At 37.6% G+C, this 17226-nt stretch overlaps 1 protein-coding gene across 2 annotated transcripts in view; it reads right to left on the bottom strand.

Annotated features, from left to right (window-relative positions):
- Positions 1-726: 726 nt before the first annotated feature.
- grm4 (glutamate receptor, metabotropic 4) overlaps positions 727-17226 on the bottom strand; it is a 157910-nt gene continuing 141410 nt past the window's right edge. Inside the window, exons 8-11 of one of the 2 annotated variants that reach the window (XM_060868120.1) lie at positions 15891-16027; positions 14667-15602; positions 5883-6132; positions 727-1799 (exon numbers count right to left, since the gene is read on the bottom strand). In XM_060868120.1, coding sequence (XP_060724103.1) covers positions 1750-1799; positions 5883-6132; positions 14667-15602; positions 15891-16027 — 1373 coding nt within the window. In that variant the 3' untranslated portion in view covers positions 727-1749. The remainder of the gene's footprint in view (positions 1800-5882; positions 6133-14666; positions 15603-15890; positions 16028-17226) is intronic. The other variant, XM_060868121.1, reaches the window with a different exon arrangement.

Genomic DNA, 17226 nt, shown 5'->3' with positions numbered 1-17226 from the left:
TCTATGATGGATGGCTATTTCCTGCAAAATATATATCTCTACCTAAACACATTTCTTTAATCCCTCTTCTGTTGCCAGTTCTGTCTACCTGAGTATTTAATCACCATTAATAAAAAATAAAATATCCTTTTTAATTGAAAATATGCAGAAAATGTTCTTCACAGACATACATAAAGGAGATTACAGTTGCATTAAAATAAATAATCTGTTTTCCTTCTTTTATGGCATTGTGGATTACAGTTGCATGAATAACTCTTAACGCACAGTCTGGACACACCAGCTAATCACAGTATTGCACAACTCTAATTCTAATCCAACAGAATTAATGTCACTCATTTTATATGAATATGCATTTGATTATTAATATATGGTAATTATCTGTCACCCATGAAGGACATATAAATGATATACAATAAATTCTGGAAAAAAACATTTTTTATTAGAAACAACTTATGTATAAAAATGATCATGCTTCACATACCTCAATTTTCATATTTTACAAATACTTCAATACAGGCACCATTTATTTGTTTTATTTCTTTTTCAGCTTCTTGTTTTTTTTTTTGTTGTTTGTTTGCTTGTTTTTTTTTTGTTTGTTTTTTTTTTTTTTTTTTTGCATTTTATTTTTGCATTTTTAGACAAATGCAAACATTACCAGAACACACATTAAGTTGCTATTTAGCACGGTCAATATGAACATATTGCATTCGGCAACACAAACAGTGCAGAAATAAACAGAAGAGAAATCATAGGCGGTGAATCTTAATTTCACAGGACATCCACAAAACGCATTGCTGCAAAATATCACTTGACAACTCTTGATATTAATATCTATTTCCAGTCCTTATGCATCCTGTTTTTAATTTTCTCTTTTCAAATTGCTCATAAGAATAGGAAACTTAAGATTTTAGTTTTCTTTGGAATCTGGACACTTCTAAAAGTAATTCATCAACAAGGGGACTCAAGGAGTAAAATACTCTTTAATGAGCTAAGTACTTAATTGCAATTTCGACATTTTGCCAAAGTTGGCAGTGATAGCTATATTTGGAGTTTTTTTGGACCACAGCCGGGGGTGAGTTAGACTTCATAAAGTTTTTGTACTCAAGCACAAGCTAACATTACCCCAAAATTCCTTATACCTAAAACAGTCTATCATAAGGGCTCATAGTGTGATAAGAGCACAGCAACATGGTTTAAATGCATTCCAGAAATGTTATCAAAATGAAAGAAAGAAAAAAAAACACAACACAGGATGCCCAAACCAAACCAGCATGCTCAACATCTGTAAACAATGGATTTTGCTCTTGTCACCATTACCAAGAGGAAAACATGAGAACCCCTGCCAGGAAAGAGAGAGCTCAGTCACTCCCCCTATGTGTGAACACCTGAAAGTGATGTAGAAGCCTGGTAGTTATTTTGGTGTCATTTCAGCAATGACATCAAATTATAAGACAAATGACAAAAGAAGTTGTAATGGAATTTTGTAAATGGTTCCAGCATGAGGTCACTTCTGCCAGATGCCAGATATTGATGTGACATACAGTACCATCACTGAAACACCTTGGACTTCCCACTTTTCCCTCAGGGTCTTCTCATGATCTTCTTAGACCAGAAGGTATGGATGGATTCAGCAGGCTGTGTTCAAATCTCTCCTCCATCTGGAAACCAGAAGATTGGTTCACCTTATGAAGCTGTCTTCCACAAGTCACTCTTAGGAATCAGCCTTTTTTTTTTTTTTTTTCATTTTTGTTAGATTGCATGGTTGCTATAGCTGATGTATGTTTGTTTGGGGCTAAGTCCTGAAAAAGAGGAAACAGCAATATATATTTATCTCTAATCCATGTGGGCTTTTGGTGTCATGGATAGTGCAATAGAAAAAATGTCTAATCAGAATTGTAATTCTCCTTCAACTTGTCCGTGAGAGTGGCATTTAAATCAATTACCTGTGCAGTAGTCTGAGACATGTTCTTATTTGTTTGTCACTGGTTATATTCTATATGAATTTGTGACGATGTGTACTATTACTTATGAGTATTTAAACCCAGTGTAAATTCTCTATAATATGGAAGCTATCGCTTTCCTCAGACCTTCCTGTCTCTGTCTGTACAGGTTGGCAGAGAGGGTACACTTAATCACAGAGTTGTTACTGCTGATTCAGCTGTTTATGGCTTTATTGGTGTTTTTTGTATAGCCCATCTGCCTGCAGCATTGTTTTATACATATTCAAATTAGAGACTTATTGAGAGACTACTGTGAGTAAACCACTTTGCCTTTTGATAATTTACAATGGGCCATGTCCAAGCTGTGAATGAGACTGCCAATTTAACTTTTTACTTCTTGTGAGTAATGTTTGAAGAGCAAATCATCTGCTACCTTGTGAAATGGTAAGCAGCATATTTAAGAGCCAATTCAACTTTTACTAGAAGCGAATGATTTTTGTTTAAATGATACCTTTGCAGCTGAGGGTTATTTTCATCACAGAAATTGAAAATGTAAAACAGGAACTCATACAGCATACTTTAAAAATTTGTAGAAGTTGGATAACTGGTTTAGAAATACTTTATGTATAATGGTTTCCAGTAATTTGCTGGTGCATTGATTCACATGAAATTTCATCCTAATTGATTATTCTGGACCAAAGCCTTCATTTACATTAGGGAAGTATTATAGAGGAGTCTGACAGCACACAGACCAGCCCCATGATCATTGTTCCAATGTCCGACGGGAGCCTTCATCTATGCAATGCCTTCCAGAAGCTCAACCAGGTTTCAGCCTTTCACAGCTACCCCTTCCCCTGAGTGGATAACCTGGTGAACAGGACAGGACATTCCCACTCTAGACTTCACAAAGTGATACTGAAAGGTCACCCTAGCCTCAGATGCAAATGGAAATACAGCCTTCAGCAATGCCAGTGGTCACTGGGAATTTCAGATTCTCCCGTTTTGGGCTACATGGAGCACTTGGGGAGCATTTACTTTAGGGGAGTAAGGGGAGTCACAATGGAATTCACCATACCACAGATTTTTATTTCAACTTAATTCATGTAGTGTAGAATTCCTTCAGAAGCTTATGGGAGGTGAGATTTGAAAAAGCAGTCAAGTGCAGACTTCTATTCTCAAAATCACTGAAAGTACGTTGCAGGATTAACACAGCAACATATCTACAGTAAACTTTTAGCTATGGCATTGATGAAAAGCATTACAAAAAGTTAAACTCCAAGTAATGAAACATTAGTGGCTCATCCTGTACTAATAGAAACAGCTAAAACTAAGTGAAATTAGTATGTTTCAGTAATAAGTGTATGTTTCAGTACTGGACTAAAAATAACAGTTAATTAACAGCTTGTGGCTTTACAGTTGTTATTAATTATATAGACTATAATAAAAGATTAAAAACAGATAAACATATGCTTCCCAGTTTGATTAGCTCTTTGTATTATTTTTTTGTTTAGAGACAGTGCAGCACTTGCAGCAACACAGCAACTTGCTTACACTTATTTTCACTTAGCTGAAGCTAAGAGAACTGTCAATTAGATGTAATTTATATGATATAAATATTATAGTATCACTCTTTATGTTCTGGCTTTTTTTTTTAAGAATTACATGTAGCCATTATCTTGCTTTTTCACATTATTTTATGTTTTATGTTGCAGCTTTTTTAGACTTTCAGATAAGCCCATGCCCACCAAGCCAGACTCCCACACCTCCGTGAGCCAACAAGCCTTGCTTAGCAGGCTGTGTGCTGCAATACCCCAACTACGCCCAGAGCAGCCATGTCTCATTGGTGGGAAATGTATACCAAATGCCTTTCCCTACCAAAGCCCCACTATCAATGCCCCATCAGCACCGGAGTCCAGCCCCATGGGGGGTGTTCAGACATCCTCAGAAGAGGAGGCACCTGTTAATATTACATTTACATTTCCAGCATTTAGCAGACACACCTATACAGAGTAACTTATATTTTATCCTATTTTTATATGACTGAGCAATTGAGGGTTAAGGGTATGGTTAGGGGCCCAGAAGCATCCATTGGCTTCACTTCCTTCAAGCTACTTTTCTGGCCATGACTTGGGGGGTTGTTGAAAGTGTGGAAGGAGCAGCTCTATCCCTAACACTCTCTAATAGCAAGAATTGAAGACCGCATTTAGAAAGTCAATCCTATTGTAAGAGAACACATGAAGGCTACACAACGAGATCAGCAATGCTTGTACAAACAACCAGCACAGACAAGATGATTTCAACCTGGCAACAAAGTGCTACTGCTCATCCCCAATGCTGCATGTAAGTTTCTTGCACAGTGGCAGGGCCCACAGTCCACAGTCCTCAACAGGGTGGGAGCTGTCAACTATCACCTGCAACAGCTGTGTAAGAATGCAGACACTAAACTATACCATGTCAACCTGCACCTTGGTACAGAGAGGGGCTGATCTCACTCTGTCCCAGCTGCAGGACCTGATGGAGTTGGTCAACCCCTGTCCTCACACACCTGGTCCACCATGAGATCAAGACCCCTGCGGGCCTTATAGGGTCCCCGAAGCCTGCCGTTGAGGCATAGAGGAGAAAACAGGCCGAATGCTGCAGGACAGTATTATAGAGGGGTCTGCCGGCACAAAGACCAGCCCCATGATCTTTGTTTCAAGGTCAGATGGGAGCCTTCATCTATGCAATGACTTCCAGAAGCTCAACCAGGTTTCAGTCTTTCACAGATACCCCTTCCCCTGAGTGGATGACCTGGTGGACAGGACAGGACATTCCCACTGTAGACTTTACAAAGTGATACTGGAAGGTCACTCTAGCCCCAGATGCAAATGGAAATACAGCCTTCACCAATGCCAGGGGTCTAGTATATATATATATATATATGTATATATATATTTATATATATATATATATATATATATATATATATATATAGTCGGTGTCGGGCGGAAACCTCGTATGTCCAAATCGTATGATCGTATGTCCAAATCATATTTTTTCACATATCGATGCTATTGGTCAGTCCCCACCTGGGTCTGTTATTTTTACAAGTTATTAACCAATCTAAAGCCTTGAAAATAGCTTGAGCGCAAATCTCATAACTCCATTGGACACTTCAACTGTCCACCTCTTCCTCACTCCGCGGGAGAGCTTCGCGTCATCAGAGAGCAGTCGCAATGAATCAACACGTCTTCTGAGGTAAATGTCTTCAAAACACTGGGCTCAAAGAAAAAAAAATCTTGACCCCCGCTAGTTCTGGTGCTCGTCTGAGAACAGGAATTTAGCGCAAGACAATCCACTGCAACGCGGACTAAACCTTGTGCAGTGCAGATAAGGTACGTTTTTTTTTAATTTCCTGAAAAATAACGGTTTTGGAGATACGAGGATTCCGCCCGACAGTGACGATATACTAGAAAGAAATGTTATAAAAATTAATCAATAAAATGCCTATGTGTAAATGTATATCTGAATCCACAGATACATTTTTCAAGTGGCACAGCAGTGCTGTTCTCTCCTCACAGCGCATAAGCCCTCAGTTCTATACAGAGCTTAGGTTAATGTAGCTGTGTTATTACAGATGTTCTTTGGATGTCTGTGTAGGTTTCCTTCCACCTCCCAAAAAGTATATGTGTAGGTGGTTTGTGACTCTAAAATGACCCAGATGTGAATGATTATTCAAAGGTATACATGTGTGGTGCTCTGCAATCCACTGCAACACTAACAAGGATAAAATGGTTACTGCAGATGAAAGAATGAATTTGCTGTTTCCATTGAACCAGAGTGTTGAACTGAAGGCCCCAGGCAACACAGAGACCCTATAGGCAACTGTCTATGATGCCTGTTACTGGCACCAGCTGCATGTTCAAATAGGACAGCCATTGCTTTCACGCTAAACTCTCTTACCTTGAGTTTCCAGGTTCTCACACAGCTCGGTCTTGGCCTCTCCATTAGGCCGCAGGCTGGCCTTCGGGTTGAATTTGTTGGACATGGTGGCGGCAGTGACCACAGCCTTCAAGCTGCGTGTGCTCCGCTTAGCCACATTTTGCTCAGGGTGGAGAAGCACCACGTAGATTTTGGGGATATAGAGCAGTCCCAGAGACACAGAAGCACTCAGGCTCACTGAAATTGTTAGAGTCGTTGTCTGGATGTACATCTGTATAAGACAAACAACAAAAAGAAAGAAAAACAGCAAAGGTTTCTACATTATTCATTTTATATTTACCATCTGCCTGTAATATGCATTTAACTTCATTTTGTAAAATTTGATTTGACATGTACACATCACTTCACATGAGTGAATTCGCTCATAAAGGAAGCATGTAATACACTACTGTAGCAGATGTGTTGTGTTATGTAAGCAATATTCAGTTTAAAAACACACATGCAAAAGCATTATGAAATACATAATGCCATGAATTGAGTATTTGGATATCCAGGTGATTACTGTATATGTATGCTGTCCATTAAATATAAAGCATGCTTTTAAACAATGTTCGACTTTTAAGCAAGCAGACTTAGAAAAGAGTATATGTGTGTGCACAATATTTTCCAGCTCTCACATTACCAATATGCACTAATGATTCAACTTTATCTCAGCTTTACTGCAAACCTCCTGCTGTTGCTTTAAAACACTGCTGTGTTTGTCCTCCCTTATACATAAACTCAGCACATGGTTTCTGGCACAATATTATTAAGAGTGACTCATTGCTGTGATCTCTGTCCACTGTCTTGGGCAAAGAGTCCTTGTCAGAAGCAATCCAGTGTGGGGGAGCTTCTTCACAATGAAAAAAACAGGTCTTTCATTATATATCAGTGTGTTGCAGCAAAACTAATTGCTAGTGCATTAAGAAAAATGGAGTGAAAACAAAAAATATATAATACTTCAATGTCCTTGGCTGATCAGTAGAAATTTTCCCACTTTACGGTGCAAACATTTGAGGCTTTCAAGCACAGGACTGCATTTTACAGCACAATCAATTGACAGAAATCAAGTGCACCCTAGATTACATACAGGGTCTAATGAACTAACGGTAGCCATACAAGTTGAAACATCTGATTTTTACAGTAAAGAAATGTTTTGGAGGGTGGTAAATTCAACCTATTTAACTTATTTAACTCTTAAGTATGTTAGAAAGCAAATGTGATATAAATAATGGGTGAATTATTCCCAAACTTCCTATTTTTTAACAGTAATAACTGCAACATAAAAATACATGAGATGCCAAAACATATTGACTGCAAATTGTATAATGGGTAGATTTGTTTTTTTACAGAGTGGCTAAGATGATTTTAAAGTCAAATATACTGTCACAATAAGCGTTTGAAACAGACCATCTAAATATACTGTAAGATTTCAAACTTGGTGACTTGGTGTAGCACCTAGTGTAATGATGCAAGTGTTTTCTTGATGTTAGACATATCAGACAGATCAGAGATCATTAGTCACATGCACAAACATACCCCAGGAGTAACTTCAGAACCGATCCTTTTGCCACCCTGTTCAGGGTGTATAATAATTGTATTTTATATACAGTAGCATCTAGGCAGCACAAAGATCCTTGTAGCACTGACTCTGTGACCAGCATCTGTTGCTGAGCTCTTTAATAGTGCAAGACCCTCTTTAGCAAAACACCTGGCACAAGAATACAGATTGTGAATTACACTGACTCGAGTTCCAAGAGTCTGATTGCTCTTGTGCAACCTTTCAGATGCTGTACTGCCTCAGGATATTGTGCCTCATTCAAGTAGGTATTCATTCATTGCTCATCAGTTAACCAGTTTAGAAGAAAATTTCTCAACCATTATGACATATATTTTCCAAAAAAAAAAAAGCTTTAAAATTTGTATACGTACAGTAATTAACCATTTTTGCCTTTTGATTAACTACTCAGCTAAATAATACCACTACACTAAAGACAAAAATAATTATGGGACAAGCTTATTTCCACTGCTCAGTTATATGGACATTTCGTTACTTAAATTTCATCCACAATGCAATGAAACTGGGAAGAAAATCAATGTTTTGAATACAAATCTAATATGCATTTACTTAATTGTATCTACAAGTTTTCCAGAGTTGTTGTCATAAGGGTTGCGTGGATATTTTTCCATGTTCATTCATGGTGCCAAAAACTCAATAGGATGTGATTCACTCCAGTTATTAACCGGTACTATATAGGAGAATAAACAATTACCCAATACAACCACAAATTGGATGTAAAAATTATACTATACTGCATAGGCCCACTGGATGGATCTAATCTAATTTAATAATTGAGAACATGTTCAGCTCGAGTGGCCCTCATCTCATTTAAGATCTTTCTTCTTCATCTCCTTTTCTCCACTTCTCTTCTTAGGAGACAATCTCTTGCCTCCCTGCAGAGCATAAGTTGTCAAGTTACAAGCTGAATTTTATCTCATGCCTGACATGGCAGGCATCTGGCTGTGCGGGTATGCAATGTGGGTGTGGTTTAGCATGTGCATGCACTGACATGGAGGTGTTGGGAGAACGAGCTAGAGGTGTAATGAGTAAATATGGAACACCTGATTTCTGTCTCACTTATATTTATGTGCTCACTTTCTTTCTCTCTCACAGCGAGCAGATCTCGTGTATAACCATGAGCAGAGCAAAGTGAAAAGCAGTGAGCAAGCTGGAAAGCTGCAAAGTTTTGATAAAGACACAAAGGTACAAGCCAAAATAAAAATCCCACATATATTCTTAGTTTTGGTTGACTGTGTTCTCAGAGCGCCATTCTGGCAGCATTGTTAAACCATCCTTATTATCTTTGGATTTACTGGAACAGCATAGTCCAGCAGTGATTTACTTTATTTACCTCAAATTTATCCGACATGATTCAGTGCTTGGTGTACTTGATCATTTCCTCTAAACCCCTTCTAATAGTGATGCAACATCTGCACATGACTTCCTCTACTATGGCTATGTTTATGACATTTCACTCATTCTCTCCGTCCCCCATCAAATACTCACTTTCCAACTTGTCAACATTCTTATTTTGGCAGTTCCATTTGCAAACTCTCTGATCACGTTATCTGAAAGCATATGAAATCTTTTGTTGGCACATATTGGAAAACTTATTTAGTCTGCAGGGTTCTTCAGTAAACCAGAAGCTGGATATATAACGATTATGCTTTTTTTAGTCCCCTCGGAACTTGAGTAGTGCCAATGCACCTGCCATTTATTGTTCGCAACCAAAACAAAATGTAGCAGCCTGAATTCTTTAATTCTTTAGTATTTAATTTTCCCAGGTTCACCTATGTTTCAACCATTAGCTCCCCGTGGTCATCAAAGATATTTTCAGAGCTTTTATCTTTGCATATAACCATCAACAGCAAATCTCAAATCAACCTACTGCTTTTTACATCATGGCAAAGATAGGGCAGTAAAGAAGGGTAGTGGTAGCTTAGTGGTTTGGAGGTTAGAATGCTGATTGAAAGGTTGAGATAACAAACCTGCTGGGCACTTGAATGAGGCCCTTAACCCTTAACATCTCAGTTGTAATAAAAAAAAAAAGAGAGCAATGTAAGATGCTCTGAATAATGGTGTTTGCCAAATGCGATAAAACCAAACATTAAATCCTGTTCTGTAGGTTGAGTCTGTTAAGTCAGTTTGATCCCAAATGAAGAAAGGCAGCATTCTTCTATTTTTCTGTAGCCACTTAATGGAATAAATTTACTTCAGATAGCTGAGTCCCTTGACACCTTTAAATGCAGTCTGTGCATTAATCAAAATTAATTACTTATGTAGTAAGGCAATGAATTAGCTTATTTATATCATTAGATTCTGGTCTGTCTGCAGGAGGATATATTATCTCAGTAGACAATAAAACCCACTATTTGCTATCTGAGAAGATGTTTTTGATCTGCTAATTTCAGCCATCGTTCAGTATGTGTGATTTATAGCTGCCAGTGTTTTAGGTCAGCAGTCCTTCTTAAAATACTCTTGCCATTTAGTAAGCAGATTCATCTAAAGTTCCTTTAATGGAAATTCTCTCCTTTGCATAATTGGTATAATCTATTTTTGGGGTGTCATTTAGCCAGAAACACATGATTGACTACCGTCAGCAACTGAATAAACATTGTAACTTGTCTGAAGCTATAAAAAGGAGAATATTAAGAACATCCATTAACACTGATTCACAGATAACGTTGTGCTAAAATGTTTGCCATATTCCACAAGCATGCAAGCAGCAGGCATTGAGAATGTTGTGTAGATTTTGACTAGATGTGTGTATGCAATCCTATTACTGTACATTGGAAAGTCTCATGATTGAGTAAAAAAAGCAAATTCCATGGAAAATAGTGGAAAGTTTTGTTTTTGATTAGACAAACAGTGTTTTTAGCATTGGTTCATAAACTGATTTGAATTCAATAAGCAAACATGCCCTCATTCTTCTATAATATTTGTATTTCTATAGAAACCATTTGGTATCAAAAATAGAGAACAGCTTCTCATTTATAATATCAAGTGCAAAGATTTAATTTTACTTTACCTCTGCTTTGGACATATAGGGTGTATATATGTAGACCTCTACTATATCATTTCCTCCATTAGCTACTGTACCAAAACTAGGTCAAGGGGATCAAACTCAGTTAAGGGTTTGGCCACATCAACCTTTTCAGCTCCCTTTGAAGGGCCATGAACTAAGGCATGTTTTATTTTTAAAGATTATTATAATTGTTTCTATTCTGTGAGTTGAGGGTTATGAATCAGTTTACAATATTATTATTGGTTTTGCTCAAGCCCTCAGTTTCCTTTCTCTTTCTATCTTCTTTCTATCTACTTCTTATTTCATCATTGCTGTAACACTGTCTATGCATTTCAATCAATATATCAAAACCTAATTAACAGCAAACATGTTAATTTTTTGAAGTTGCACGCACACACACACACACACACACACACACACATGCACGCACACAACCACCGTTTCAAATCACAAGGGCTCCTTGAATCATCTAAAAAAAAATGCAATCCCACTGTTGCATTAGCTTTACAGAGTGTTCATGCTTTCCATGCTCATAAAGATGAACCCTATGCTTCTAATTACTATATATGATAAGGTCACTGTGCAGCACATAGTCTTTGTTTAAAGTGTCTACACAATAACAATACTAATAGGGTGATCAGACTAAACACTAGAGATGAGCGGATAAAGCACTTCTGCCGAGTAAGAGTATTATACGAGTAATACGAGTCAATATCTGTGCTCGGATTGAATGAAAATCATCATTGGGTAGCTGATTGTGTCAGCGTTCTGTGATAGGCTAGTCACAGCGCCCCTCCCCTACACACATACAGATGTATTGTGTTGCTGTGTCTCGCTCTGCTCACTCACAGTCACACACACAACAGCTCTCTGTCTCTCCCTCACTCACTCGGGTTCGCGGGTCTTTTCCGTTAACGTTTAGGGTTTCTTCAGCTTTTTACTTCGGGTTGTAACGTTAATAATACGTATTTACTAACCAGTAGAGTTCTGGTAAACGAGCGTCTCTGCCTGTCGGAGATTTTTTTCTTTTTTAAACCTTCAGCTGTCTCTAACCAGTAACCAGACACTGAGTGTGACACGTTTTTGCTGTATTTCATAAAAACATAAAGGTAGTAAGCTAGTGTTATAAATATTACAAATTAATTATTACCAGTTAAAGCCCCAGCCCCGATACAGATACAGATAATGCTGTACTCGCTCATCCCTACTAAACACCAGTATTGCTGATTAGTCATTGTCATTTTAACTTGTGTCATGTTTTATTGAACTATGCAGGTAAAATGTTAACAGTTGGCCCACAGCTGACAGCCTATATCTCTAATTTCTTAAAATAAGTTTACTGTTGTCCCCTTTGAGCAAATGATGGAGCAAGTAATTGTGTAGTAGTGTACTGTTGGCAGGTTTGTGCAAAGACCAATTGAATTGAAGCAACAGGCCAGTTGGAAAAAGCATGGTCTCCAAACTGTATCCTCTTTTCATTTCTTTTTGATGTCCATCAGAAAGTCTTGCTGACATCCAGAATACAAAATCCAGATAATGGAAAGATAATCCTAATCCTTTTATCCAGGTTTTAGCTATCCTTCTCAAAATGTTATCTCTATGCTGGTGACCACGCCACTCCTTCATCCATAGTCATTTGTTAAAATCCGACCTTCATGCAGTATTAATGTACATATCAGTAGCCGGGTTATAAGGGATACAGACCTCCATTTCCAATAGCATGAAAATGGATAAACATTGCTGTATATGATTTTCCATATATTTATTCGATGTATTATTTTACTTCATTTTCTGTCACCCTGCATGATTTTTGTGGCATTTAGTGGATAAATGGATGACTTTGAATAATCTTCAAATATAATGTCTCAACATGCTGTATATATAGTAAAGTTTCATGTGCATAAAAAAAATCCATTATTAATTACAAATATTTGCTATAATATAAACTCTTGAATACTCTAAAGGTATTGAAGCAAAAGTAAATAAGTGACTGCCTCAGATCACACACTGATTTTAGTTACTAATGGTAAATTAGTGGCTCTAATTAGAACCAAGGACGTGCAAAACCATTAGCCAAGGTTAATTAACAACAGCTTCATTTCTAATCTCTCAAATGTTAGCTAGCATGATAATAACTTAGCTGACTGAAATATCACAGTATGACTTTATAGACATATGATTATATAGAAATGTAGTGATTGATTAATTTATAGAAAGCAGAGATTTTTTCTTTTCAAATGTGGCTTAGAAAAGTAACACATACAGATACTTATGCAAAATAGACATACTGTACAAACAGTCATTAATTTGTCATTCATCTTCAGTATCGTCATTTTCACGATAGATCCGGAGCCAATCCTAGCTACACTGGGCACAAGGTGGGAGAATTCATTCTGGATGGAATCAATGTACACTAATAAACTAATTTTACTTTAATAACAATTTACACTTCTATAAAGATAACTCATCCCTCAGTGAATACGTTTCATGATGCTTTCAAGCTCTGAAACACACACCTGCATGTAATGCATTGCCGATCAAGCTCTTTCACTTCACAGACAGTAATTACTCTGTCAACAACAAAACCAAAGGAGAATCTCCTACAAACATCATAACAACTGAATAAAGAATAAAGACAGTTATCCTTGGATCTCACTGTCCTGTTGCCCTTGTCTCATTTTCAAGACTATAGTATTGCATGAAATTGTTACACTGACAAGCAAATTAAAGGAGTACCACAGAGAGGCAACACACTGAAATTTAATACTGTAAACCACACCCTCCTCCAAGCTTCAGGCTGAGTAGTAGCAATCATCCTCCACAGTTCCACAGTATTGACCAATTTGCAACGCTAGCCCTATCATTAGAATTTGAAGCACTCAGCAGACCTATTACATACAATGGAGACCAACTCACATGGCCAGGTGTAAAAGATTCATAATGCCCCTAGTGACATTTATTGTCTTCAGTTTGACATAAAACACTGACACAAATGATGGAGTGGGCGTTCTGTTTTAGAGACCTGGTGGTAAGTGGGTGACAAGGCAGACAGATAAGGTAAATTAAGTGCCAGGAGGATAAAGATACATTTAATTGCTCTAAAAGCAAAGCCATCTTACCCTTGCCAGTCTCATATATGCTTGTCAACTCTGATGATGCTAAGCCTGGAATGTTTTGAAGTGTAGATTCCTGTCAGAATTTGGGGCAAATATGACAGTGTAAATATGCCATGTGACACTTACATCCTTATCATCAGCCCTAAGTGTAAGTTCCAAAAATGTGCAAAGAAAAATCCCTGCTTCTCTCCACTATCCCTCTGATAGCAAACAATAATTGATTTATTCATTATTTATGGAGCATGGGCCCCGTGTTTGGTAAAGGAGTTTCCCAAATAATTTACCAGAAAGAAGAGAAATATTGACCATTCTGTTAACACAGTGGTTTACTAATTACAAACAGGATTAGAACATTTGGGCATGTGCAAAGTATTATACTGAATATTCTTTTAATTGAACACTAACTTGTACTCAGATGACTCTAGCCATTCTTCTTTACCTTTTTTACCTGGTTAGAGATTTCAGTAAAACCTGTATTTAGGAAAAGCAATTCCTTTATTGGCATGACATGCTCAGCTTGATCTAACAGATAAAGCTAATTCAATAATGTATTGTGAAACTTAAAGAGAAGGGGGGTAAAAAGGATTCTTATCTAAATCCTACGGGCAGAAGGTCCTAGGTTTTCTGATTGAAATGAGTAATACAGAATAAAGGTCTGAGCTGAAACTTAATGAATTCTTGAAAGGATTCCCTCATGAGTCCTTCCTCATTTATTTAGGTTTTTTTTTCAGAGGCATTTGCTATCAGTATGTTGCATCATCTCCAGAAAGTCAACGTTCGATGGCCTTGCTGTTTGAAAGCCTCTTTCATCTTTGACACAGTTACAGGATCAGCAAAGAAGAAGGTTCTTGTTATCCAGGTGCACCCATCATTGTTAATATAGCCATCAAATGTTTATATATTACAGGTCATAAATATGCTGCAGCCTGATTAAAGACAAAAACCTGACTCACTAGCTCTCACCACTCAACTTGTATGCACTAAATTAAAAAAAAAAAAAACACGCTTTGAAAATACCATGTTATATTTCTGCCATGATTTGTTGTTCCAGACTCATTTCCTACCTTTTCCGTTGACTGTGACGTGCCAAAGAAGATAGGTATGAAGGCCAGCCAGATAATGCAGGTGGTATACATGGTGAAACCGATGGGCTTCGCCTCATTGAAGGTCTCAGGCACTCCACGTGTCTTTATGGCATACACTGTGCATGTGACCATTAGCAGCATGCTGTACCCTAGCAGGCATATGAGTGACAAGTCAGAGATGTCACACTTGAGCACACCCCGTGCTAACTCTGGATTCGCCATCCGCTGGTCCTCATAGTCAACAAAAGACTGAGGAGGGTCCACTACAAACCAAATACACACCCCTAATAGCTGAACTGAGATCAGACTGAATGTGATCAACAATTGGGAGGCTGGGCTTATGAAGCGTGGGGCACTCACTGACATCTTTCCCTGCTCAAAAATACGATAAATACGGTTGGTCTTGGTTAGCAATGCAGCATAGCTAATACTCATCCCCAGTCCTAGGAAAATGCGCCGGAGTGCACAAATCCCAACATCAGGAGATGATATCATCAGGAATGTAGTGGCATAGCAAAGAAAGATGCCTGTAAGTAAGACATAGCTGAGCTCCCTTCCTGATGCCTTCACGATTGGAGTGTCATTGTAGCGTACAAAGGTGACCACCACAAACAATGTAGCCATAATGCCCATGATAGCCAGGAGTACAGGTATAACAGCCCATGGTGAGCTCCATTCCAACTTGATGATTGGGATTAGCTGGCAGCCTGTATGGTTCTTGTTGGGCCGCAAGTCAAAGCGACACATTTTACAGGTGAAAGCGTCTGCCTGGTACTGGTAACCATCACAGCGTTCACAATGCCAGCAGCACGGGATGCCTTTTACAACCTTCTTACGCCAGCCTGGTTTACAAGGCTGACTGCAGATGGAGGAAGGTATTTGCTTTATACCACCTGGCCACTGCATCTCGGGTATCTGTGATGCAAAACATATCACTTATTATTCACAGCAGCTCATAACTAAAAATCAGTCTTGCTTAAAAATCTATACTGACTCATTTTTTTTCACAGCTTGCCACAATTGTATAATTAGGGGGTTTCTCCTAGGCATTTCTTTAATCATTACTCAAACAAATCATTAAGTAAATCAGGCATTAATCATGCAACAAGACACATAGTACGAAGCATGGAAAAGGCATAAGAGAAATGAAATATACATTATGTATTGTCATATTCTGAAAAAGCCTTATAAGAGGAGGCTTACATTAAGATGGAGCTGGTCAGTCCATTGGCCAATGATTTTGTACTCTGCTGTTTTGTTATTTATCTGATATTGATAAATATCATAGCGGCCTGGAGCATCCCCATTCTCATTGAACTGTACTGGATTACCAGCTATGCCTGAAAACAAAAGAAGGCAGAGGTTATTATTCAATTCAATTCAATTCAATTCAATTCAATTCAAGTTAATTTGTATAGCGCTTTTTACAATGGACATTGTCTCAAAGCAGCTTTACAGAACATAAACATAGAACAGAAGATAAACATAAGGAGTAATATAAAGAATTAATATAATAAAAATTCAAAATATATATAGTTCACAGTGTGTATGTATGTATGTATGTATGTATGTATGTATGTATGTATGTATGTATGTATGTATGTATGTATGTATATGTATTTATCCCCAATGAGCAAGTCTGAGGTGACTCAGAAAATCACCAAAAGTTACATAAAGGCTACATAATCCACAAAGAATCTAACAAATCTGAGATTAATAGAATTTTTACATTTGATCATAATCATTTGAAATCAATATTCAAAACAAATAGTTTTGCCTCAGGAATATCACTAAATTAAACACAATTTAAATCTACACAATCTAGCAGAAATTGAGAGCAGAATATGGCAGTTTATGTATAACTAAGCATACTTAACAACACCTTGCACACTTTTGCTGCAAACTTTTGCTTTTGAACAATGCTGCCACATCCTCACGATAAATTTCGCATTAACTGTCTTGTTCTTTATAAAAGCTTGTGCCAAATTTTTCTATAGCTTTAGACTATGAGCTATGCTATCTGTATTCAAAGAACCTGACCATGTCTAACCCCAGTCCCCAGTCTAGCAAATCCCAGAGCAGCCAAGTGTGCAGCAAAAGCAATTGTTTTCGGTGCTCATGTTTGGCTTACTTTTCTATTTCAAAATCCTCAAAGGGCTTTCCAGTGGAAAGCTACTAGTGATTGAAAGAGAAGTAGATTTCTGTTGATGAATATCTTCTGCCTTTAAGATACAAAATGGCCATTCCACATCATTGTTTGTCAGTGAATAATTAATGGTTTACTTATTTATTTGTTTATTTATTGGTAAACATGTGATAACTGCAGCCTCACTACTATTTGACAAGGAAGAACTATTAATCTGATGATACACAAATAAAATACAAATAGTAAAATTAGCTTTTACTGTTGGTGAAAAGCCAGGATGATTTATGCCTCCATTCACTTTCAGGCTCTCCCTCATAGTTTTGTCATAGCTATTCCTGAAAGAGTTCCTACTTGCACTCTGATCAAAATATGCTTTCTTTTAAACCACTGCAT

Source organism: Tachysurus vachellii, chromosome 4 (assembly GCF_030014155.1).
Source record: "Tachysurus vachellii isolate PV-2020 chromosome 4, HZAU_Pvac_v1, whole genome shotgun sequence".
NCBI lineage: Eukaryota > Metazoa > Chordata > Actinopteri > Siluriformes > Bagridae > Tachysurus > Tachysurus vachellii.
Note: the sequence above shows the minus strand (reverse complement) of the source record. Positions and strands in the feature narration are given on the sequence as shown.